The sequence below is a fragment of the Aedes aegypti genome, chromosome 2 (genome assembly GCF_002204515.2).
Source record: "Aedes aegypti strain LVP_AGWG chromosome 2, AaegL5.0 Primary Assembly, whole genome shotgun sequence".
Lineage (NCBI taxonomy): Eukaryota > Metazoa > Arthropoda > Insecta > Diptera > Culicidae > Aedes > Aedes aegypti.
Genome location: NC_035108.1, coordinates 70,322,732 through 70,350,554, shown reverse-complemented (window position 1 = coordinate 70,350,554; position 27,823 = coordinate 70,322,732). Strand labels below are relative to the sequence as shown.

At 37.8% G+C, this 27,823-nt stretch overlaps 1 protein-coding gene across 8 annotated transcripts in view; it reads right to left on the bottom strand.

Annotated features, from left to right (window-relative positions):
• The window catches only part of LOC5566219 (hepatic leukemia factor), a 536,770-nt gene that overhangs the window by 131,529 nt on the left and 377,418 nt on the right, over positions 1-27,823 (bottom strand). Inside the window, exon 1 of one of the 8 annotated variants that reach the window (XM_021841174.1) lies at positions 503-2,533. The exons of 6 other annotated variants lie outside the window; for them this stretch is intronic. In XM_021841174.1, coding sequence (XP_021696866.1) covers positions 503-1,043 — 541 coding nt within the window. In that variant the 5' untranslated portion in view covers positions 1,044-2,533. Of the gene's footprint in view, positions 1-502; positions 2,534-27,823 lie in introns of those variants that run through there. One more of the 8 variants, XM_001650542.2, reaches the window with a different exon arrangement.

Genomic DNA, 27,823 nt, shown 5'->3' with positions numbered 1-27,823 from the left:
TCTCATAACGAATGATGTTTTTAGTCCCGAATTTGAAGCCAAGCGTGCTCTAGATTAAGGGCGTAAATAACGTTTTGGAAATACGAATGCTAAGAAGCCACTTTGATTCAACTTTTTCACCTCAGAACGTTCAACAGAGATATAAACTTGCATCCAGATGTCTGCAAATTGATATCATACTCACATTTTGTCGCCTATTTCCGCAGAGAAGTGAATTGATCTAGAAGAATGGATCATGCTAGATGGTTGAATTCAATCTTTTCAAGCATATACAATTTTCATTTGACGTTTAGAGTAATAAACTTTCAGGAGATTAAAAGCAAAAGATGATATTTGGTAAACACAGCCGAACTGGTATCCCTCCACCAAGGCAACATACAGGAGAACCACGACGCTCCGCTCAAATCACTGTTGTCACACCTTTCCAATCACCCCTAGAAAATTCACAGCATCCTTCCCAATTCCTTATCCTCCGAGAAACAAAAGAAAACCAACACATTACCGTTCAGATAGGCGTGATGTCTCCAGAGCTGCTGCACCTGGTACTGCGTGATCGAGTTGTTGTTCTGGTTGATCACATTATTGTTGTTATTATTGTTATTGCTGGTGTTGTGATGTATCGCCTGCAGGAGCTGTGACGTCGGCGGTAGGCTCTGTCCCTGGTGGATCCCGTTCAGCCCGTTGGGGACGTTCGATCCTAGCAGTGCCTGATGGGCTTGCTGCTGCTGCTGGTGATGCTGTTGCTGTTGTTGTTGCTGTTGCTGCTGTTGATGTTGCTGGGCCAGTCCATTAACGTTGGTCAGATGTTGCAGATTGTGTACCACCTGCTGCAGCGGCATACCGACCGGCAGGATCGGCGGCGGCATCGAGTTCAGCAGCTGATTGGCCACCGAGTTCGATCCCCCGTTCCCGCCACCGCCACCTCCGCCCCCATTGCTGGACCCGTTCGGGATAATTTGAATGTGCGGGGACGGGGCAGGTGTCGGTGGGCCACCGATGTTCATCGACGAAACCGGTGGCAGCGGCTGAAATTCCATATTCATTGATCGAACGGCAGGATCAGGACGCAGGGAGGAGTTGTCTCTCTAGATGAGTTATTCTTCGCCTTCTGTTTTGCGAAGCACGCGCGATCACTGTTTTAGCGAGATGATTGTTTCCACACAATGCTTTCACTTGTTTCACTTGAGCGTCCAGTCGCCAAAATAACTGGAATTTTCGGTTCAACTTTGGGCCATGTAGCACACACACGCACCGGATTCAGCTGCTCTAGCGAGTTAATCGACTTTCGCGCGACGGGTTCGCTTGGTTCTCTTCTTAGTGCATTGGATTGGGAAGGGATCCGAAAGAAGGGGGGAGGGCGACACTGGTCGCGATTCTTTCACTGTCAGGAAAACGGTAGACACTTGTCGAATTCGAAAAACATTTGGCTTCTTCCGGTAAGGGCTGTCTGCCCTCAGCTTCAGCACTGTAATCTTGTTCTGGATTTGGTTCACACGCAGCGTCTACGGGCACGTCACGTTAACAGTTATCAGCGCGAGTTCCGCACGCGCCAACAGAACTCTTGTTTGCAGTTAAACACTCTTTTTTTTTCTCTTCTGTTGATGCAAATCCGCAAGTGACCTTGTACGTGCTATTCCATGCGTTTCATTTTTCAATTCAAATTAGCTTCTATTCTAGAAGCGCAAAGCTTCCACAACACTCTCGTTCAACGTTGATACACAGTGCACGATCACTGGCTAAGCCGCTTCACTGTTGGCTGCGATTCCGGGCGACTAGAGCGCGGGGAGACGAGGTTCTAAAGGGCCCCTGAGGGGAGCGTTCCGCACCGGCACTGGCCACTTCCACAACCGCTCGCTATTCAGAAGATCTGTTTATATTCATTAATCAAATTGCATCTCTGGCAGCTTCTAACTCTGGGTATCACACGGCCGCTGCATGTGCTCTGTGCTCTATCAACACTGCGCTATCTTCTCACAAACACACAGTTCCTCAGCGGCTGTGACAGCGTCGCAAAACAATAAAAAAATACAGCACAGTGAATTGCAGTTACCGAGGTGCTTATTCCTGGAGCTTCTAGCACGAAACCTGCGGCTAGAATTCTAATTATCCCCAACTCACAGACACACAGACACTCACATGGGCACACTTGTCACTCCAGCCGCCTTAAGCGCGACGTTTATCAGCTGTTCTTCGCGGTTCTGGTTCTTGTATTCACCTTAGAATATTCACCACGCTTTCTTCTTCTGTGTTTCTGTCGGGTGTTCTCCACCACCCTCTCACTGCGAATCGAATTCACCTCCTCACCAATAAAAAGGAGCTCACGCGCTTCTCACAATCAGAACAAAACGTGATCGTCGATCACTATTCTCCACAATCAAGAACGATTCTCGGAGGATTCGGCAGGGAGCTTTCTTCTCGTGGTCAAAAGTCGTGTTCCACACACCTCGCGTTCCACACCACCCGAAAAAAAGAGAAAGCACTTCACGCACGCGCGTCTACAGCGATCGACGAATCCCGACTCATCGGACGGTACTGTCTCAAGGGTCTCCGGAGACCGCTGCCGTGTGCAAGTGAGGGTCCCCCACCGCCTTGCCAAAAAAATTCAAACACAAGAAGTGAAATGGAAAACGGCAAACCGACTCACACTCGTTCGCGTTCCCTCGCTTGCCAACTCACTCACTCACTCGCTCGACGAAGAAAGGGGCTAAAGCAAACACGACGATCAACCCCCCGAATCCCGGACCCGGAGCCGATCGCCGAAAAGTTGCGCGCGAAGTTCCTCAAAGCGGGTGGGTGGGGGTCTTGGGAGAAATGCGCACCTCGCTGCCACAAACTGCTGACACGACTCGAGGCGGCAAGCTGTGTGCGCTTTTCTGGTGAAAGAGTGAGAGTGAGAGTGAAAGAGGAAGTATTCCGGCTCTATGCTGGTGCCCACCAGGCACACCACCGCCACACTGCCCGAGCGCGCGATACGATGCGATGCGATCGTCGATGGGATGCCGACGACGACTACGACTGCGACAACAACAACCAACAACGGGGTGTACTTAGCCTGTACACGACACGAGACACGGTGCGAGTGTGTCTCTACGGAAATTGAAGAGCTTTTTTTGCCGCCCCGGTCTGACGAGATAGCTCTTTGGGTGGAACGCGGGCGTCAGTAGGGGGCGGATGATTTGGGCCAATTTAATGTAAACTGAACATTCTATTTCAGAAATGGACTATTTTTGTAATAGAGTAAGGCTGATACAAATATTAAATTTCTTTTATGTCCGAGACCACTTGGAAGGTACGAGGGGGGGGGGGGGATAAAAATAAATAAGGAACAAAAAAATAAAAATGAAAAAAAAAGTTATTTTTTCGAAATTATTTATTTTTAATGATAGTTGTTAAACTTTTTTTAATCGTCCTCTGGATCATTATTTTACTTGATTTTTACTTTAAAAATTGAAAAAAACCTAAATGATGTTGAAAAATGATGAATCTTTTTTTTTCTCCCCTTCAAAATTTTCGGATTTTTGAAGGGGGGGGTGACATAAAAGAAAATTAATATTTGTATCAGCCTAATTTGTTAATAATTTCGGTATTTCCCATTATTGCGGTACAAGAACATTGTCCTAATTATAAATCCATTTTTTTTCTTCTGTGGTTATTATTGATGATGAAGAGAGCTGATAATATTCCCAAACTGAATCAAATGAATACCGTTTTGTCTCAAATTCTGAACAGACTCATATTCCGAACACTTAGTTTTTGTATGACAATTTGGTTGAAATATTTCGCTGAAATATGTCACCACATTTGAAGGATGTGGCAGTAATTTGCAATTCAATTTAAACGTCTCCAAATCTATTTTATACCTCGGGGGTAGTGATGATTCTCTAGTTCGAGGCCAGTAGAACTAGCTCAGATATATTTATTTGCAAAATTATTCCCTTGTATACGATTTATTCATGCTGTTCGGAATTTGAATCAAAGTGTTCGGAATATGAGACAGAATGAACACCGTGTTCGGCATTTAAATCAAAATGTAATTCCAAACATTTACGTAAAAACAATACTAAACAAGTTCAAATAAATATTTTTAACGGCACACCCAACAGCTAACAGTTAGACTTTGCGAAGAAATTAAAGCTAATATATACCTTTTAGACGCATTTGATGTCACTGTTGGCCTTAAGTGTTCGGAATATGAGTCAAAACGGTACTTTCAAAATTTAACGATTGTGATTGTTGCAAAAACAGTTTTAAATAATACATCAAGAATATTTTTAACAGGTCTCACTACCAACGAAACGACTTTCATGAGTAGCATGAATTTTAAAGTTTAGAACAATTACATGCAGCAGGTATATCTTTTCATGATGGTACTAACATGATAGGCGTTGGGTTTTTTTTAGAAAAATTTTATACATTTGAGAGTCATATATAGAAATAACAGGGCAATGAAAATAGATTTTTGCCTATGTTTGCGGTATCAGTATTTTCCAAAAATTCGAAATTTCAATAACCGTACTAAATGTGATTGCTAGAAACATATATCATACTTTTAAAATTTTACCCGGTGGCAATATTTTGTGTCATTCACACATTTGTTTATTCAAAGATTCATGTTTATCTTTACTCTGTTAACTCCTGACACAAAGTAATCTCGTTTTTTAATGAATATGCACAATGTCACATAAACTGACAGTACCGTGGAGTGTCATTGACATGGGTGGGGCATAATCTCAATGTTCGAACATTGCGTGACATTGAATGTAAACTGAATGTGATGAATTATATGTTTTTTGGCGTACCGCAATGAAAGGACAAAGACAGAGCTTCATATTTATGTTTAAAATGTAAGTTTGATTTCAAAATGTACTTTCTTGCTCCACTATACTCCAAATGTTGATTTTTTCAACACTTCGCATTGCAAAATACGACAATATTTAGGTTGATTACACTGAAATACGATTGAAATTGTAATACCGTGCATAGGTCCTCAAAAATGGGCTTCGTTGCTTTGCAGTTAGCAGCGTCAGTCATCTAGGCGTATTGTGCCACGAAGTGTGGGTTCGATTCCTGCTCCAGTCGGTGGAAACTTTTCGTCAAACGAAAAATCGATCACTGGACTACTGGGTGTTTCGTGTTGTCCGTTGCCTAATGTTAGTAATCGTCCAGTCTGTGCAGCCTTTGTAAGCGGTGAAAATTGTCTTTTATATGACCAATACCCAATATGTTGTATTGTATTTTTTAAATCCGCAAAGATTTGGCAAACAACACAAGTTTTTGCATAAACATTGCATTACGTGTCCTTCAATTATAATGATGTTGATTGTTCCAGGAGTTAGTCTATTTGTCTAAAAATATCTATGAGATACTCGGTATCGAATCTTGGAAATTGTCCCTCTGCCACATATTCGATTCATTGCATCCAGTCAATCTCAGAGTGACAAAAGCACTAGTAGATAATTTAACAAACATTATTGTAGAACTTTGCATGCAATGTTGTAAGCAATCAAGCTAGTCGACACGTTTTTGTTGACATTCAATAACTTTTGCCTTCACCAGAAAACGGTACGATTTTTTTTTTATTTCTATCATTTTTCGCCACTTTAAACTACTCTTGTTGTTATGATCAGACTATTATGAAAACTGTGCAAAATTCATGATTTTATCGTGTCTGATGACATTAATTCCGAAGTTTATGTGTTTCGCAGTATTCCTTCTACCGCTTGTGCTATGTATAAGAGAGCGGATGAGTGTAAAAACTCATTTGACAGCTAACCATGGAAGTGAAACGCAAGTCGCGAAAAAAGTCGAATGTTTACAGCACTGGTTGCATCCCCATCACAGCTTATTTCTTTTGGATTTTTAGCAGTCAAAGTACAGTAATTTCACAATTATGGGTCACCTTAGCGTCATTTTGTTTTGAACAAAATCCGAATAAAAATCATGGTGACATTGTACAAAATAAAATTACTACTCTGGCACTGTAGAATAAAGCTATGTCCATTTAGAATCCTTAATAACAAAATCATCTGTATCGCGGTAACGGATTGACGTACAAATAATTTAATTCTTCAAAACAAATGTAATTCACTGTACATTAAAGAAAACATATCAATACAAATAATTTCCCTTCGTTTCCTATTGAAATTTGCTCTTTCTTCTTAATTCCTCCCATCAAACGCTGCACACCTTCGGAGTCCACTTCTTAAGTACATTTGTTCCCTCACAGAAAGAAAAATTCATGTAAATTTAAGCGTAAAATCACGCACATGAAGGGAATGCCAGAAATGTCACAAATTTACAATGTGACGTGTCGTAAAATCATAATAACGTCATATGAGTTTCCCCTATACATTGTGTAATCTAGCATGAACTCTAACCGATTACGCGACAAGTGGCATAAATTTACATGATGTTTATGTAATTTTACACGATGTGTCATGGAAATTAGTGACAAATCTGACATTCCCTTTATGTGCACGATTTTACGCAGAAATTTACATGGATTTTTCTTTCTGTGCCATTTTGGCCATCTGAGTCGCGTCACGAGCCGTTGTTCTACTTTTTTTATCGATGAAATCTACGTTATTATCGCGGTACCACTGGATGACTTCCCGGCTGTTGCGATAATCTGGCCAAAACTTTACGGGACCTTTATGGACTTTAGTGAAAGGTGGTACGCGGTTTTTAAGGCATTTTTCCTTGTACAGATTCGAGTTCACGAACACTTTGATCCGCAGCTGCATACCCTTTACCAAATCATAAGTTTTTTAGCAAATTTGTCCATAAAAGCAAACTTAAACTTCTCAGAAACATCGCCTCGTGCCGTCGCCATGTAGGATTTTTGGCCAGGAAACTGAAACCCATTTTGACGTAGATGAGAAGAGAAATTCCCACGTGTTTATTTTAAAAGGACCTATCTAACAATGAGATTCTCTCCTTTCTCACTCTCATTCGATTAAAGCAGTGAAATACTAAAGCTTTTAGGAAGTTTTCACTATTAATTGAAATACAATGTCCTTTTTTAGCGTTTCATGCAACAACGCAACTAAAGAAAAGTAATGTGGCTAAGCCATTGATTTTTTTTTCATTTTATTTAGGAGAATAGTTTACTTTTTCCTAAATATTTGAGAGTCTCTCAATGTTAGATAGAAAAGTACGTATCTGTGAGGTACATAAAAAGTGTATTAATAAAGGGAAAAGAGTAAAGGGACAAGACAAAACGTCGAATGCCAAATTGTCGAATCCCAAAAAGTCGAAAGGGCAAAACGTCGACAGCAGTATTTTTTTCAACACCATTTGGAGTTGTTTCCAGATATAGTTTTTTACATTGTGATCGATTGAATAACGTTTGTCACGTAATGAATTATTTATTCTTCCGGAAGAGAATCATTCTTCCAAGTAATTCTCATTTTTGTTTGTCCTTTCGACGTTTTGGCATTCAATGTTTTGGAACTCAACATTTTGTCACCCAACCGTCAAGGTGTTATTTATTAAGTTAGTCATGCTCTGTATGCAACAATCTTTTAAAAAAGCCTCAGTGCTTCGAAAATGAAGAGGGGCGCATTGTCTGGTTGGAGCAGTTAGTGCGATCTTAGTGAAAGCATACGTTTCGCTGTTTCTATTGGAATTGCTGTAGTATTGTAGTAGCAATTCCAATCTTTTTGGAAAATCGAACAAACGTCAGTCAGTGTACAAATGATTCTTTTGTAATTAGGGTAGGTGTACCAGTTATGGACATAATTGTTCCCTATTTCGCCATACGGGATAATTCGGTTATATTCAAATTTTCAATCAGTCTGTGTGTTTAAGTAGTTTGATATTAAATATATCTTGATGTTGAAACTTTCAAAAATATTCAAAATGTGAAAGTTTTCGAGAAAATACATATGGCCAAATAGGGAACCACTATAGCCATAACTGGTACACTTTCCCTATAAAAACAAAATTAATAGTTCCAGAATCTACCTCAATATTCTTTTGAAAATCGTGCTTTGGACTTGATGCACATAATGACAAAGGTTCAGTGAAAAATCTCAGTATTTTGTGAGATATCCACAGAGGATTCCATTTAAATTCCACACGGGATCATCTGAAAAACAAGCTCCGAATTGTTGGACAATCATGCTCTAAATTTTGAGAAAATTGTTTCAACAGGTTTCAACAGAATTTAGCTCAAGATTTATTTTAAAATCCTTTTCTAAAAATCATTGAATTCTGTTCAGGAATGTATGAGATTCTGGAATAATATTCTGTCAGAAATTTACTTAGGATTATGTGGAAAACCCCGTCCTGGATTTTATTAGAATGATGTCTTGGATTCCATTATAATCCTTGCTAGGTTTCTGTAGAATCCCGCGGAAGATTTCGTGAGTTGTTATCCACAGAAACTATGATACAATTCCACAGAATCCTAGCTAGGAATGTATCTGAATCCGAGACATAATTTTTGTAAAACCCTGACAGCAAGCAGAGTTGCACAACATTCTGTGAGAATTCTGTATACGTTTTCTGTGAATGTCAGAAATTCGTGAGAATCATACTCAAGATTTTATGAAAAAAAAACCTTACAAACATTTTTCAGGTTTCTGTGGAAAGCTGTCCCATTATTCTCAGAACTCATGCCTAGAATTCTGTAGGAATCTAACCCATAATTTAGTTAAGTTGTTTTGGAACAACTCAAGCTTCAAACTTTGTGAATCATTCATAGGTTTAAATAAATGGAGAAAAATCGAAATAAATAATATAATGCATCATTAAATTGAAGCATTCAAAAAAATATGAAGCCGCCTACGGGATGTACACAAATCGATATGGCCCACGGAATGTACGTTGGGTGGCCTTGTTCTAAGTGATGATGCGGGCCATTTCAGTGCTAAACGATCAGAACCCGTCCAACCCTGGCATGATCACGAATAATCTAACAAACATTCTAAAGCAAATTTGTAAAAATATTATACATTTTATTTAATTTTTTTTTCTGCTGAGAGTTCGACTGTATTTTCAATGATTGACGAAATATCGGCAACGCAGTCTTTTTTGTTAAAAACGAGTTTTATTATTTAGCCCGACGTTTCGACGCTGGTATGGCGTCTTTTTTCCCCTGAAGAAGACGCCATACCAGCGTCAAAACGTCGGGTTAAATAATAAAACTCGTTTTTAACAAAAAAGACTGCGTTGTTCATCAATCATTTTATTTAAATGTATAAAATTTCAACAACGTATTCCTAACTGATCTCAGCGAATCATTTTGTTGAGGTTGATGAAATTATTTAAGTTTGTACTACTTAATATGAAACATAAGTAATACAATAAGATAATTTGTAAGGTTTTCACTAAGGTTCACAAAAAACATCAGCTTCTGAATTTACAAAGGCATCAAAAACAAATGACTGATAGAATGGTGCATATTTAGATTAACAATTAATTTAATCACCTTTAACAAGTTGAATTGAGATGATGTAACCCTGTTCTTTAACAGAAACCATTTCCCGTGATATCGATGGACATGTAAAGTAGATCCGAAATCCAGCCTACCCAGAGGGATTCACATAAATCGGATCTGACAATGCCGTATTCACACCAAATGAATGATGTCTCTATATCCTGCACCACAATCGCAATGGTTACTTTTACTTTTACATTCGATAGAAGTGCGATCCTGCGATCCCAAAGTGTAGTGGTAGGACATCGGCCGACACATTACCTTGGTAATGTCTCGAATCATGCACAATTCTTTATACCACTGCTTCTTGAATACCCGAGGGAGAATGGAATGGAACCATCTATCCAAGTCTCCATTGTCCCATTTTGATTGCCAACTGAGCAGGGTATGTTGACGAGTGATTGCGAAAAATTCATTGAAGGAAATTGGACGGTCATAAATATCGCCTTCTATAGCGCCCACCTTGGTCAGTGTGTCCGCTTTCTCATTGCCCGGTATCGAGCAATCTGCAGGGTTCCAACCGAGGTGATGGTGTGATTCGATAAAGCACTCATTGAATATCGTATTTCGCAGAGAAAGTACGAGCTGAGGTTATCCGTAAAAATGAAATATCGATCGTTTTGACTTTTGTAAGCGACACTATGAAATTTGTTATAAACATCAAATCCAGTGGAATCATTTGTTTTTGAACAGTTAGTGTAAAACATGACCATACTTGTTTTCAAAAAATAGTGGTATACACTTTGAACGGAACGAATCTGGAATTCAATGAATTGCTTGCTTCATTGTCACGTCAAAACTTACCGTGGAATTGGAGAAGTCTTGGACGCAACTACGATTGGGAGCATTCAATGAAGGATTAACTTTCAATCTCATGTACCAGTAGTACAGTGTCATAAACTTTGTTTGAGGGTTTCGTTCGATTAGCTTTCAAAATTTACAATCACCAATGGATTCAATGCCTCACTGCGGATGACGAAGCGTAGCGATAATTCCGCAAAACGATCTGATAACTGCAGTACTTCTGCCAAATCCTCTAAACTCATGGTATGAGTTGAGGACATGTATCCTAGTGCGATCCGAAGGCAGCGATACTGAATACGCTCCAACTTCGAGATGTGTGCGAAAAATGCGGATTGAAAGCAAAAGCTACTGAATTCGAGGACCAACAGAATCGTAGTTCGATATAGCTTTATCAGATCTTCCGGGCGGGCTCCCCACCATGTTCCAGTGACATTTCTGATACAAACACTTGAGGTGCTTTCCCCAGGTGCATTTAGAGTCAAACCAGACCCTAAATGCATATGTGAAATACCCATAAATTAAAGCTTCACCTCTACAGGGCCACGCTTCTTACACAAGACAACAAACTCAGTTTTCTCCGGATTGAATTCGATACCCAGCTTCGAGGCCTAAGTAAACAAATTGTCTAGAGCATCTTGCAGATTATCCGCCCCTAGTCCTGTTACAGAAACAAAGGCAGCAACCGCAAGCTGTCTCAAGGAGCAATTTTCCCCGAACCCTTGGGGGAGACCCATGTAACTAAATAGTGCAGTTGTTGAGATGCCGAGAGAAAAGCTTATACGTTTCTCAGACAACAAGTTATGTAAATAGTCATTTAAAATTGGGGAAAGGCCACACTCGTAGAGTTTATCTGAAAGAATATCTATGCATACATAATCAAAAGCCCCCTTAATAGGCCAGTTGGGTTTCTGTTGAAAGAAGCACAAGACAGTCGTTTGTTCCTTGTGAAATCCAAATTGTGTATCTGAGAGAAAATCGTTTATGATACTAGTTGTAGAAGGTTGTGTCTGGTTTCAAGCTCATTTCAATTGAAATTTCAATTCTTGAATGTAAAAATTGGATTGCAGCGTCATAGATGGTTATGATGCGCCTTATTGGCTTATATCATATTATGTTGAAGGAGCACAAAGCAATATTTCAGGAGCTTAAGCTGTTGTTAATCAACAAATCTGCTGAATCAAACAGTATGTAATGTGCTGTTTTCCACATGTTTGAGCTGAAAATCCTCTATTGATTTCAATTCAAATGCGCCAGCTCATAGAACGACCGAAAGAGTTGAAAATTTTAGGATGCCCTCTTCTAATTCTCAAGTATTATCCCTGCCGTGTACTCCGTGAAATTGCACAACTTTTTTTTTTCTTCCAAACGGAGATTTATGAAATTCATGAGATTTAAAAAAAATGGCGATAAACTCTCGGGACCTTCCATAGTCGAGTGGTTAGAATCCACGGCTACAAAGCAAAGCCAAGCTGAAAGTGTCTAGGTTCGATTCCCGGTCGATCAAGAATCTTTTCTTAAAGGAAATTTATTTGACTTCCCTGGGCATAGAGTATCATCATACTTGCCACAAGATATACGGATGCGGAATTGACAACTTTGGTAAATAAAGCTCTCAGTTAATAACTGTGGAAGAATACTAAGCTGAGAATCAGGCTCTGTCCTAGTGAGGACGTAATTTCAAAAAGGAGAAGAAGAAGAAGAAGAAGAAGAAGAGTGAAAAACTATTCCTTATCTCCGTCTGTTTATTCCTTGTACAATTTCGATCGTTCTGATCATTCACAGACTATCAACCACGATTTGTATGAACACCAATATTCAATTTAAATTTCGCTGTATCTCAATCAGCCTATCTATAATGGAATCAAACAAGTCAAATGCCCCCCTTTCGACCCATCCCTACTTATACCGCTGCCCATTACTTCTCCACATTATCATCATCCCAGAGCGCTTGGCAAGCTTCACGACGCGGACCGACTGGAGGTGGATCGGTTCCCATCGCTGCTGGTAAATCGCTGCAAACAGTAGAGGGCAGTGGGATGATCCGCGGGGTAGATCTACTGGAAATCAACTACACAGCACACCAGTAAAAAAAAAGCAACACAAATAATAAATACACAGCAAACGACGACAAACTGCAGCGTTGTTTATAGTTAGCACATGTAGCGCTAGAGCTGCTAGCAATGATGATCGACGCTGCTATCGCGCTGAGCTTCACACAAGGCGGGTATGGTAGTGGAGCCCGCGAACAAACACGTGCGCGTGAGCTTTTCCGTACACAACGATTTGCAAACACCAACACACCGTCTCGATCGCGCTGCGCCGTCGCTCTTTACCTGCACTGACTGTGCTGTGCTATCCGAGGCATACCGGAACCAAAAAATCCGAGGAAATGCATACAATCCACCGCCCGCCAACCGGTTGTAAATCGGGACGGGATTTACTGCTAAGGCGGATTAGGCAGCGGGAGTCTTGAGCGACGATCGTCGATCTTATCTCACCAACACATCCCCGAGCCGAGTCGAGCGCAGGTCAAATGGAATTCACTTGCGCTGGTGCGGGAGGGAGAAGGTGAGGAGGCGAGCGGTTCCATCGAAAGTGTAAACTTTGCATTGCACCGTTTGATTAGCATTACTTAATGCCAACATTTGCGATGGGATTCTCTTTTCTCGTCTTCCCCAGAGCAGCGACGCTCCCCGCAATCAAAACTTCAACAACTCTAATCTGTAATGAGCGGACAGACGAACATGATCGTTGCTTTTCGACGACAGTGCATACAAAAAGCGATGCCAGATTTTCATAGAATTTGTCGCGGAGATTTGGCTTACATTTTATTTCTTTTATTAGTGCCATATCAAACATTACATTCAATTCTTATATCAAGGTGTTCTGGGTTAGGCAACACTATCACCCTAATTTGATAAAACATTGAGCTTTTATCAACAATATACATTGTTATCAACATATTGCATGTAATTAGCCGTAGAAGTTCAGAACTTTAACAGGTGAGATGATTCCACCAGGTTATACGAGAAAAAAAATCGCTTCCAATTAACTTAAACTAAATATATAATGCATTCATCGTGGCAATTGAAAATTGCATTGATTGTTGTCTAAAATTATTAATAATTTTATTCGACAGCGTCTCAACATTGGATGTATCTTAGGGATAAAGCTTCAGAATCATTTTATTTAAAACCCTCTGCTGAGCTTTCTTCCTGGTATTACAACAGCTAGTCCATATTGGTACAGCATACAGCATGGCTGGTCTGTCAATTTGTTTGAAGATCAAAAGCTTGTTCTTAAGACAAAGCTTAGATTTTTTGTTAATAAGTAAAAAAAGACATATTATAATTTGTTACATTTGACAAGTCAGTTCAAATTTTGGGAATATTGAGAGTTAAATTTTTATCTAGTATGAACTCTAGATACTTAATTTCATCTGACCAATTTATTGGAACCCCTTTCATCGTGACAACATGTCTACTTGAAGGTTTCAAATAAAGAGCTTTTGGTTTATGTGGCAACATTGTTAGTTGAGTTTTGGAAGCATTAGGAGAAATCTCCCATTTTTGCAAGTATGAAGAAAAAAATCCAAGCCTTTTTGCAATCTACAGCAATGAGATGATGACAGATGACACGCAGGCTTCGTCTGTGTCATCCGCAAACAAAGATTTTTGACATCCCTGAGGTAAGTAAGATGTGATAATATTGTATTATATTGGTCCCAAAATGCTGCCATCCTCGAAAAACTCTGGTGAGTATTATCGTAAATAATACTGAGGGATCTCTGTGATGAGTCAGAAAAGCATGCTTCAAAGAAATTTGTAACGAAACACAAGAAATTTTCAGATTAGTCCATAGAGAAATACAAATGATAATCCCTTAATAAATATATTGAATTATCTCTAGAAGATATCGGTGAGGAATTCTCTCAGGCATCTTTGGAAGAATAGATGTGGAATATTTTATTAGCTTTCCAGATTCATGTTTGGTTTTTTTTTTAAAGTAATTTTACATTTTGCAACATGGGTGAAATTCTTCTCGCGCACATCTGAACTAGAATTCCTATAAAATTTTATAGTCAAATTGTTCGTTGTGTAGTGCTGAGTTACAGTCTGGGCAGCTCAATGATTGCAGACGGATTCCGTGTCAAGGAGAAATCCTAGGCAGAATTCCTGGCGAAACCGAACACTTGAACAATTTATTCGGGGGTATCTCTGAAGAAATACTCGAGACACTTCTGGAAGAATCTATTGCGAATTTAATGAACGTTCCTTATGTTCTTTCTTATATTTAAGTAATCCTTAGAAGAATCTGTTGAGAAATAAACAAAACTTCAAGGAAAACTTTTGGTAGAATCACTGGGGAGGTCCCTAAAGTAATCCCTTAATTGAATCTTCGAGGATTCTTTTAAGTGATTTCTGGATGACCCCTAGAGACACGTATGGAGTAATCCGTTAAGGCATCCTTGGAGGTGATTTCTGAATAATTGCCTGCAGAAATTCCTGCAGAAAATCATAAAAAAGTTTTTGTAGAAATCACGTTCTTGCGAAATTTTGAAGCATTACATAGATAAAATCCAGGAATAATTTATGTATTATTTTTTAGATGAATTCATGTAGAATTCATGAAAAAAGCAAAAATAATTCATGGAGATTTTGAAACAAATGTTCAAGAATCACTAGGGCAACCCTGCGAGGTATATCTTGTAGAACTCATAGAAGATTACTTCAAAATACTGGATATTTAAACTACTAGAGAAACATTTCGCTCAGATCTCAGTAAAGGAATCGAAAAAAGATATATACGAGATATACTCTCTTCGATGTGTTTTGTCTTGTCACAATATTTTAAGTCTGGGTATAAACTTGTAGAAATTTTTGGAGAAACCCCTGATAGAACTCTTGTTTAAGCTCTTTGACAAGTACCTGATTAGTTTCTTGGAGAAAGTCTTGAAGAAAACCACCGGAAAAATGTTTAATAGAATTCCGCTAGGAATTCATGAAACAATTATCTATATGTTTGGACAAAATTAAATGATGCAGACTTTTTTATTCTTTTGTTCTAAGAACAACTTCTGGTCATTTTTTTGTTGAAATAAATTTGTTTTGATGATCAAATAATAATCATGAAATCATTCTGAATCATAATGATTATCATGATCACTTCTTTAGAAATAGCCATTTGCGAGTTATTTCAGGTTTTATGCAAAAATGTTATAACTAAAGAATATAAAAGGCGATTTTCATCAGTTATTCGCGATTCTCTGGACAAAGTTTCATGATAAGGACTTTTTCAATGAAACAGTTCTTCTATGGACCACTTTTGGTCTATTTTCCTTAAATTGTTTTTTTTTCTAAGTTAAATGACCAAATAAAAATTAAATAATAATACCAAATTTTAAAAATAAATATTCACAATTAATCTGAATCACAATGATTATCATGATCATTCCTTGAAGTTATTGCAAGTGCAATACTAAACTTTAATTAATAAACAATAATAAAGTCCATTTCTGTTAGTTATTCGTGATTATCCTTCTTCTTCTTTCTGGCGTTAGTCCCAACTGGGACAGAGCCTGCTTCTCAGCTTAGTGTTCTTATGAGCACTTCCACAGCTATTAACTGAGAGCTTTTTTTGCCAATTGACAATTTTTGCATGTGTACACTCCCGTGCAAAAGTTTGGGTTTACCCCCTCAAAAACATACAAAAATATTCTGTCCATACTCTGTGATTACACGTCCAATTGAAACTTTTTAAGCCGCATTCGAAAGGCAAAGAGTTATTATTACTTCGTATATATTTTTCCAAAAACATTTTTTGAATTTTATATACTAAATTTTTACTTAAAGTTGTGACATTTTTCAAAATACACACTGAAAAAGCATATTTAATTTCCTCAGCATTGGATCGACCAAAATTTTAAATCAAAGTGTCATTAGAATCGTAATCTTATATTCTTTGAAGAGACCCCACGAAATTTTGGCGGAAAAATCTGGAAAGTATTCAAAATCAATGAAACAGTCAGTCAAGTCATCGTGCGAAAATTTGGGTTCACCCCTCAGTATGATGCAAATCGTGCATAAGTTTGGGTTCACCTGAGCCGCACGCACATCATTTTTGTCAATATCTCTGTCATTTTTAAACCGATTTTAATAGTTTAAAGCTTTTTTGAGCGCAAATAATAACGCGTACATGATTGGTTTGAGATTTTACAGATTTAAGTAAGTTCAGGTGAACCCAAACTTTTGCACGACACACCATACTGAGGAGTGAACCCAAACTTTTGCACGGTGACTTGACTGACTGTTTCATTGATTTTGAATACTTTTCAGATTTTTCCGCCAAAATTTCGTGGAGTCTCTTCAAGGAATCTAAGATTACGACTCTAATGACACTTTGATTTGAAATGTTGGTCGACCCAATGCTGAGGAAATCAGATATTATTTTTCAGTGTGTTTTTTGAAAAATGTCACAACTTTAGGTAAAAATTTAATATACAAAGTTCAAAGAATGTTTTTGGAAAAATAGTAAGAATAACTCTTTGCCTTTCGAATGCGACTTAGAGAGTTTCAATTGGACGTGTTATCACAGAGATATGGACAGAACACTTTTGCATGTTTTTTAGGGGGTGAACCCAAACTTATGCACGGGAGTGTATATCGTGTGGCAGGTACGAGGATACTATATGCCCTGAGAGTCGAGAAAATTTCCAACCCGAAAAGATCCTCGACCTGTGGGATTCGAACCCACGACCCTCAGCTTGGTCCTGCTTAATAGCTGCGCATTTACCGCTACGGATTTCTGGGCTCCACTTCGCGATTCTCCATCTAAAACATTATTTTTCGAGAATTTAGGTCATATTTTTTTCTACGTGCGGAGACTCATGATTGGCCTTCCAAACAACGAATCTTACCCGTTAGTTGAAACGACTAACAGCTGTTGAAAATTCTGTTATTCAAGTGGTAATTTTTTGTATTAAACTTAAAATAACTCAAAAATGGTTACTTCTAACAACTTCATGAAATTTTCAAACAATTGTAGAAGTTTACAGATGATTTCCCCAGGGTTTTGAACTGGGAATTTCACATGAATTCCTTAAAAACTTATCATATTTTCAAATGAACATATTGAATAATGGCCAAGAATTTTTCGGTGTTGCTAATTTATCAAATCTTAGAAAATCAGTTGCAATCTATCCTGAAAAAACTCTCGTCTCGTCAGCTCGCTTTTTATTGATAGAACTAGTGAGGCGATAAGAAGTTGGGGGAAATTATTATGAACCGGTGGTATTCAGTCCCTCCAGCTTGATCTTGCTGTACAGCTACACTTTACTGCTACGTTTATGTATGCCCTGAATTATGAACAAATATCACGACACCAAAATTTGGTTGCACGTGTAATTTGTTCGTGTTAAAACTAGAAAATAATTGCTTGATTTAGATCGGAAAATGCCTTAAAGTGTAGGCCATAAAACAAAAACATAACAGTCAAGGGTAGAATAAATGAGAAGAATTGTTTTTTTTATACATATGTGACGACAAATAATAACCAGGTCATTATAAATCGAAAAAATCGCCAATCAAATAATGTGCGGTGCATCTGAGTAAATGGAACATATCAGTGTTTTTTTTTGAGTTTAGATGTTTTTATTATTTTGTTAGGTTAAAACAGTTTAGAGTCCAATTTTAATACACAAAAAAAAAAACTATCTTGCGAGTTAAGCGACATACAAAAGTGCTTATACCCCTTCTAGCACTAAACCGAATAGCGCCATCTGCTTTTTTACTAGCGCTGTCTTCCCTGTACGTTAAACATAATCAATACAGCGCACTACTTCCGACATCAGGTTTAACGTACAGGGAAGCCAGCGCTAGTAAAATTTTTCTCCACATGTCATTCCTCTGAATGTATGTAGTATTTAGGGCCAGGGTGATTAAATAGAAACAACATTAAGCAACCATAAGAAAAAGATATTTGGTCATTTTCGACTAAACACATTTTTCCAAAAATGCCAAGGTCGGTGGAACTCGAAAGAACCGCCAACCTAATAAAGAAGGGTGATTATCAGATGACCCAAAGTGGTTCATTCGAGGAAAAGTGTTATATGAGGGATTTGCATTCGGATGATTGACGTTTGCTGAAACGACATTCGGTGAACTGACACTCGAGGAATAGTAGCACAACCAATAGTATTATAATTCTAATCATTGCTTTTTTCTTAACATTCGGATCGGACACTTGGAGAGCAGACGGTCGAATATTCAGAGTAAAGTTACATATCAGTAGCCAAATTTAGCACGTTCAGACAAGACAAGCTTCAGAGATTAGTTGAAAGAACATCTTATTTTGAAAAGAAGGGTAAATCATCTATGAAAAGCAAATATTTGAAGATGGTGCATATTGACATGGTCAAGTATGTAGATATTTTAAACTCATCTTCGATGCTCATATATTTCGAAGGAAGGACCTGCCCTGTCCATTATTTTTCAGTAAACATAGGGAGCCGGATCATATTCTTGGCACTTATAATTCACTTTGGCAGTGGGGTTTTTTGAAAGCTACTGAGCTCATATTTGGCCACAATATGGGTCGTATTGAAGTGCTTCTAATTGCAAAGTTTCAGTCAATTCGGCCGAGAAAAACCATCCATGCCAAAGTGAATCATGGAAGTGCCCAAACAGTAATCTGAATGACGGTTAAAGGGTCGTTAATAAAAAAGTCAACATTGTAGAAACAAAATTTTCCGGTAAATGGTCTTCCGGTAAATTGCATTCCGGGTAATGGTTTTCCGGGTAATGTGGGAAAACCGGAAAATTTCCTCGTAGAAGCCACTTATACCTTCTTACAGGAGAATTTAAATCCTACGGAAATCCCACGTGCAATTTTTAGAAAAGTCCCTGGTGGATTTTATAGAGACAATTATGAATTTTATTATAGCTTAGGATAAAATCACAGCAAAATACTAGGAGATTTTTCTGATAATCCTTAAAGGATTTCTTGGAGTAATTCTTAGAAAGTTCTTTGGATAAATCCCAAGATGAACTCAAATAATATTTTAGGTTAACTTCTTGAAAACATTCTAAAAATGACTTCGAACAAATCCCTGAGAAATTTCTTTTTTTTTGAAAATGTTCTAAGAAAATCATGAAGAGATTTGTTGAGTTTCAACAACAATTCGTCAAGATCATTCTAATAAAACATTAAGATACCTTGAAAACTATTTCCCACCTCCTGCAAATATATTTGAAGAGATTCTTAAAGGAATTATTGGAAGAATTCTGAGTATACCGAGTAACCCGATCATCACACATGTTATAATTAAGGCAAAACAACTGTTATATAACCAGATTTGATCATATAATAGCTATTTTGTCTCAATTATAACATGTGTGCTACTAGGGAAGTATAATTCTGAAAGAATTGATAAAAAAAACGTATTTGAGGTTATGGCTTTCAGTCTTCAACAAAACACAAAAACGAAAGTTTGCTTACACCCGACGTTTCGGACACATGCCTTTTTCTAAAAAAATCTACACAACATTTTCGGGGCCCCATATAAATCTGTATTATAGGGAGAACCCAGAAGGACAGAAAATGGCCCTACTTTACGTGACGTGTGATTAATAGATTTTTTATACTTTCGATGTAATGGCGTTCGGGGTAGTGACCTATCCGGGGTAATGGCGTTCGAGGTAGTGTCATAGAGTCGGAATTCGGGTTAATGACATTGAGGTTATGGGGTAGCATCGCAAAATTGGTATATTGGCCTTTTGAGTTTTTCTAAAAATCGTCATATTTCTTTTGATCACAGCAGTATATTTTTCAGATTTTTTTGCATCTCTAAATCGAGAGAAATAAATAAAATTCACCAACATATTTTTTTTTCATTGGCAGATGTATAACATAATGACAGCTCACCTTTGAATGGCTCGGTTTATCGGGCACAGTTTGTTAACGAATGGTAACATAGTGAAGTTTGTCAATACCATGTAGTCTGGATTAAAAACATTTCTTCAATTTTTTCAATATATCTTAAAATTAGTACCAGTTAATATATTCAAAAAAAATCTTGTTTCATGGAAAAGTTAGTGAGGAATTCTGGAACAATAACTCTGAAAATTCATCGAAATAACTTTCTGAAGAAATTTAACACATTTCCTTGAGTATAATCAAGTCTGTAAGTAAACACGAAAAATCCAAAAAGAAGAACACAGCAAAAAACATTAATAAGGAAAATGCAAAGATTCCCATTTAGAGTAACATCATAAAAATCTAATAAAACTTCTCATCAGCTCGTCCATTTAATTCAATTGTGAAGGCTTTTCGGTAGTTGATAAAAATCAAGTTTAATTCACTTCTTTGAGTGAAGTGGGATGACCAAGAGGTATCGGACGCAGCTCCGATTCGCTAGATCAGGCTTCAAATCCCGGTCAGACTTTTACATCGTTTATATCAATTTGTCAAAATGGTTCTATCGATTGCTAGACTTCGATTTTTCAGTTTTTAAAGTTTAAATTGTGTAATTGTTCATCATATTTGCGACCGGACTAATGTGCAGATATCACAATTGGACTGATGACGTGATATTACAATTATATTTTTTTTTGCTGTGAAGTAGAACATTTAGGTTTTCAGATATTGTTGCGGCACTTTTTGATCAGTTCCAAAGATTACTCTTCTCTTTCAGAACTGTGATAATGTGTTTTCATTGACCTTCGGGTTTTAAAGATATTTTGATGTTGCTTGGGTTACCTAAACTCCCCACAGAAAAATCTGACGGTTGAAGTTTAGTGCAGTGTTCTCTTTTTTCTAAAACGATCGCTTCAATCGGTTGAGTTATGTCCGAGACATCTGAAAATTACGAGATGATTTTATGTTTCCAAGATCTTAATACGACCAGTGGTGCCAGAAACACAAATGCTCATTACTCAAATACTATTGAACTTTTTTTTTTTGGAACAGACTTTCATCAAAGTGTTGTCTTGAAAAGCGCATAACCGAGCATGAGAACAATTCTGATGCCTGGGATGTTGGAGAATGATTAAAATGGACACAAATTCTTAAAAAATAAAGTCTTTTGAAATGTTTGGAAAAATAATTATGTAGAAATATCGAACAATAAAAAAAACATTTCCGCAAAAATTCTCTACAGAATACGCAGATCTGTAGAAACTCTCTTAAATTCCGTACACCTACGGAAATCCCCGTAGATCTGGCATCCATCGCTGCGCACACAGCGCAGCGAACGTGATCGAATCGTACCCGAAGCGTTATCTCACCGCGGCAAGCTGCGCGCAGTGCAATTTAATAACTCTGCAGTTCGTCATGAAGCCAATTGCACAATTTACGATCATGTCGCTGCCGTCGTCGTCGTTGTCTCGCTGCTGCTGCTGCAGTCGTTAGTCAGCGCGCGTTCTAGGTATTTCAGTGGCAGCAGTTTCAAGATCAAGTTCTTGGCTGACCGACCGACCGATCGAGTGACCGGCTGACTGATATGCATATTCGTCTGTCGTCAGCTGTGTGTGGGGGTTCGGGCCTACCGAGTGACCGATCGTTCTAATGGGGTAAGTGTGTCAGTAAAAGACAATCAAGCGATCGCGATCTTCGTGCGGGCGGGCGAACGAAGGAAGGAAGGAAGGAATGAAAGTGTGGAATACCGGTTAGAACGGAACGAAATTGAATAGAATGTACTCGGGGCGAGCGAGGGAGCGAAAGAGTAAGAGAAGAAGTTGCGATTGCGGTAATGAAGATTGGCTTTTAATTGTTTTGGGGTTTCGGTACGGAAGAGCTGCGATTGTTTACTGCTAAATTGAGGCGGAGGAATTCCTCGAAGGGATGTACTTTAGGGAGGCACTTGTTTTGTGCTTTGCTAATTGAGACAGGTTTAGGGTGCGTCTGGAAGTCAATTGAGGTCAGGTGTTTGCAGGAGGAGTCATGAAAAAAAGCATAGGATTGTGTTTTCGGGACCGTTTTCACTGTTATGACCTTTTCCGGCTAAATTCCTTTAATTTATATCTTCTCCTTCTTGGCTTTACGTCTCTCCTGGAACAGAGCCTGCTTCTCAGCCTAGTGTTCTTATGAGCACTTCCACAGTTATTAACTGAGAGCTTTCTTTGCCAAAGTTGCCATTTTCGCATTTGTATATCGTGTGGCAGGTACGATGATACTCTATGCCCAGGGAAGTCAAGGAAATTTCCATTACGAAAAGATCCTGGATCGACCGGGAATCGAAGCCAGATACCTTCAACAGGGCATGAAGATATTCCTGATAAATGCAGAATTTACTGCTGGCGGGGAATCGACTGTATGGTTGTAATCAATTGCAACCGAAAAGCATATTTCTAGGAGCTCACAAAGCACATTTCTAGGAGCTCACAAAGTATCACCTGGAAAATTTCGTACCGAATATATTTCCGAAATTCCTGCAGAGACCCGTAATTCTTTAGGAAATTCATGAAAAACTCTCTCAATAAGCCCTAGATAAAGCTTACGAATTGTTCTAGGGAAGATGATAGGAAAACCAATGACAAACCTAGAGAAATGCTACATAAATATTAAAAGGAATTATTAAAATCGGTACTTCACTCTAATTTTTGCTTTCCACTTCCCCTCATAAACTCCAAATGTTCATAGCGCTTATAATGACAGTTATTGAAACGCTCATCGAAAAATTGCATTCCGCATTGGTGCCTGCGAAAATTGCCACATCGCTATTAACGGTAACCTTCTGTGCTCTGTCACGAAAAAACGTGGCTGCTGAAAAGAAGCATCCAATTCAACAACCCCAGACCCAAGCAAGAGGTAAAACCAATAGTAGTCCCACAGCCAGGAAAATCATTTCCCCTTTCGCTTTCATCGATGATGGCGCACACGGTTCGATCATTCGGGTCGTCTCCGTCTTCGCCGATCGGCTATGATTCAATACTTTCCCGCACTTCCCGTGCACCGACCGCGAGGCGAGAGCTCTGTTGTAATCGCAAAAACGACTCCAGACTCCATAGACAAGTCACCGTCCGGAGGAGCCATAAACCTGCCGAGCGAACTATTAGTATTGGTGACTTTAACCGAAGATTCGGAAGAGATGAGCCCAACAAGAGCCAGTTGGTATTGGTTTCTAGTCGCGGAGCAAAAGAGAAAGGTTCGCGCATGCTTCGCACATTACCCTTTCTCCGCAACCGATGACGAAGACCGAGAGGTCTGACGGTGATGATTTGGGTTTAATGCCACTACCACGAAAGGCACCACGGAAAATTTTCCGTGGTAAATCGAACTCGAATCGAAAGCAGAAATTTTGAGCAAATTTAGTCCCATTGAAATAGCTTCCAATCGTTTCGAGAACCTCTTTGAGCCGCAGACCTACTAGCCTTGCTAAGTCGGTGCATTTCTTCGTGCTTCACATTGCTCGTTGCTCCCTCTCTGCTCATCCACCTCTTCCAACTCCGATTTTCGCTTTCAGCATGCATTTTAACGATTTTATATTGCATTAAAAATAGCCACTTCGCTTCCTATATACCGACCAACCAGTCACCGTTGGTGGCTTGCGGTAAGCCCACCCTGCTCTTCGCCGTCAGTGGGTTTTCCTTCTTTCTTCACGCGATCGAGCGACTCCTCAAGACAACTTCCTTCTTGGAGCAGCCTTCTTCCGCCCACCTTCATCCTCCCAACTCACCCAAGGTTTAACATTCAGTTTTCATTCAACGCGATCCGACAGCCCAGCGGCAAATTCCTACCCCCCTTCATGCGCCATAGTGATTCGCCACCCCATAGACCACTATGGGCTGGAAGATGAAATTTCACGACCAAATTACATGCTTTTTCATTATGAACAAAGATCATCCTTCGAGCAATTCAAACTCAGATATGCTTGGATTTTTGTTTGTTTTATTTTTATTATTGCCGAAAATCAACAACCAGAAGAGGCTTCAAGAAGAAATGAAAAAAGATAAGGATGTTCAAAAATAAAAATTATAAAAATCAAAAAAAAAATTCAAAAATTCGCGAATAAAAATGAATTATTGCCCACAACGCGTTCAGAACGATTTTGGGAAACGAAAAACAATATTTAGATTGAAAATAAAAATTTGGGTATTAGAGGGTTTAATATTTCGCAATTTTGAACTTATTGCATTAACTAAAAACTTAAAAAAATATTATGTTTAAAATTTAAAATAAATTTCAAAAATTATGAGTCATTAGATTTATTGCAAATTGTGAAGCCACCCTTCGATATTCCTTGAAGAATTATTAAATATAATCAAACATCTCTAGGAATATCAAAGGGTGGCTTCGGAACTTTGCTACAAATCTTTTGGAAACTAGTCAATAATATTGTAATAATGTTACATTGTGGGATTTGTTCATACTTTCAGCGTGAATTCCTTTTGGAGGACAATCATTTTAAGTATACTTTCTATGCACAAACTATTTCCGGAATATGTGGATTCCAACAAATGATCTACCCAAAAATTTCATTACAAATATTTGTGCGAAGCTCATTAAAACACCTTCAAAAGTATTTCCAAAACAGGTACCGTGTGGCATCGAAATTCGTACACCTAAGGAATCAATCTAAATCCGTCCACTTCATACGTAACGCCTACTATTTGTATAAAGAGTATAGATTTTGAGCCTGTACGGATTTCGGTACCCCAATGTACATCACAAATTGGGACAGACATTCTTCAATGTTTTTTTTTATTCTACTCCAAATACCCGGGTTTTGCCTCTGTGAAGGAACAATTAGCACACTAGCTGAAAAAAATGGAAGGTACTTATTAAGATATTCATGAAAAAATAAGGATCGTCCTAAAAACATTTCTTGCAGAATTCATAGTGCAATTTCAAGGTGGCATTTTGGATGGCCCTCTGGAAGAATTCTGGGGAATCCAGAAGTCAAGGAAGGAATTCTACTTAATATCTAGGACATTTTATAATCAAGATTCTGATTGAACTTCTAGAGAAATTCTGAGGTTTCAAATATCCTGTAATCATTTGCATCTAAAGGAAAAAAAAATTAAATAGGGGAAAGTGGGGCAGTTTGGCCAACCTAAGAAAAAATCGATAAAAGTGCTGAAAATATTATGGAAACTTTGAGTTTTTGCGTAATTTCCAACAGTTCTTAGATCAATACACAAGATCTGTATGATTACCGTTGTCCTATGAAGTTCTCGAATCTCTCATTCTTTTTTCAAAATTTGTCATTTTTTGAGTCGATTTTTTACAGATGGGGTGAAATAAGCACCCTATTATTGGTTGTAAATTTATCTCGCATAATCCAAAATATCATTTTTTTTTTCACTACACTTGAAACTTATTAGTATTTATGAACACTCCATGCAAAAAGATAAAAAATTTTAAAAACAATTTAACGGTCAAATTTCATCATTCTAAAATGATGAAATTTGAAAGAGCCATTCGGGGCAATATGGGCAGTTTTTTTCGAACTTAAAATATTTCTTTTTCATTGAGTTTAGAACACTGACTTATAGCATGTATTTTGCTTAATTTCTTGTCAGCTTTGGGGTTGCATATTATTTTAGATGAAATTTCAAGAATTTATGCAATTTTCAAGGGGTGCTCATTCCATCCCATTGGCCGAATCGCCTCGACTACCCCTAATCATTTATCTTTCGTATCAACAGTCATTCATCGTTTGTCCATGTATGTTATGTTTATTAGATGTTTTCACCTACTTCAACAGTTTGTTGTTTCTCCTTCCTTCATATAACGCTTTCTTGAGAAACTTCGTACGAATATCTTTTCACTCCTCAAAACAACAAAACTTCAACGAATAGACATAAATGAAGAAGATAAGTTCTATTGTTTTGGATAAATGGTAGAATTTGTATAAGTATGATTTCTGATTTCTGAAAGCAATACAAAAATTTCTTCTAAAATTTACGTTTAGATAAATCTTACTTTACGAATTTTACTACAAGACATTTTAGACAACGTTCTCTAAAATTGACGTCAATATTTATGCGTTGAACTTCTATGGTTCTACCAAAAATAATCCCTACATAAAGTCTGTTCAGAATTTCTGCAAGTACAAAAAAAAAAATGTTTCTACATCAATTTTCTAAGATGTTACTTAGATACAACTACCTTCAGTTAGAACTCGATCTGTTTCAACGCCAATTATTGTCTATTATAAGTGACGACAAAAGGACAAGATTTTTTGTAAACCCTACAAAAACAACTTAAGCTTTTCTGTATACCGCCAAAAAGTTTGTATGAAAGTTCAAAAATTCTCAAGAATGAATTGTAAAATCCTTTAGTAAATTTTTTGATTTTTTTTCAATTCCCTGAAGAATCGCTAGTGCTGTTAGAAGAAAAAAAAAGTCTGGAAAATGAACGAACCTCTGGTGATATTTTTGGAAGCATCCTAGGACATCATCTCAGAAGATACAAATCCCTAAACAAATCGCTCGGGAAGGTTTTGAGTGATTTTACGGAAGAATTTTTGAAAGAGCAATAGAAGGTTTTCCGCAAAAAATGGTAAAGAATAGTTTGTTTTTTTTTAATTTTCTTTGGAAGACATCTTCGAAGAAATTTTGAAATATTATTTTGGATAGAATTTTGAAGGAATGCGGGGAGCAACATCAAATTGATTTGTGGAGGAATCTGAAATTCTAAGAGAAATTCCTGTTAAATCTGATTATAATTTTTGCCGTGAGCTTTTTTCTAGGGTTTTTTGAAAGATTTGTTCAAGGAATCTGAACAGAAACTTTAGGAAAAACTGTTGATGAATATTTTGAAAATGTTTTGGTAAGTATTCTTTGCTTGGTGGTCATTATAACAATTGCGGTGATACTCCTAGAATTTGTTGAAGAAATCATCAGTAATTTCAGAAAATCGTAAACAAATTTTCAATGAACAACTGTTTTAACTTAAAATTGTATTTATATTCTCAAAATACGTAGAAGAAATGTTTGTTAGAATTTCTAGAGCAATTTGATAGAGATTTTTCGATAAATTTTCTAATGAGATCAGAAAGTCTAAAGAAACTTAAAAAAAATCTGTTGAATAATAAATACTAATTCCGGGAATGATTTTCCGTTGGAATCCCAGGAGGAACTCAATGGAAACTGGTTAAGGAGTTCTTGGAGAATTCACTGAAAAAGTACAGAAATAATTCACCCATGTAAACAACGTTCGGTGATGTTGAAATAATAGTTTGAACAGCAAGTTGCAGAATGATGATTTTTACAGCACGAGTCGTACATTTATCCAACGAGGCTTGCCGAGTTGGATAATTTCGACGAGTGCTGTTAAAATCGAGTTCTACAACGAGTTATGTACAACATTTTTTGCAATTCTGTAAAAGATCACCTTAGTGTATCAAAGGGTGCAGATTACATAATTTTGATATTTCTAAAAATAGTTATGTTATTATCCATTACGCAACTTGAAACAATTGCTTAATGAAAAGGCTTTGCGTAATTACGAAAAACGAGTAATCCGTGACTCTTGTCTGGCGAGAGTCGGTTCATTGGATCAGCATGGATCAAACAAAAAGTGACCCGGAAGAATAACGAATCGATTTTTTTCGGGTAGGGGAAATCAGCCGAAGAA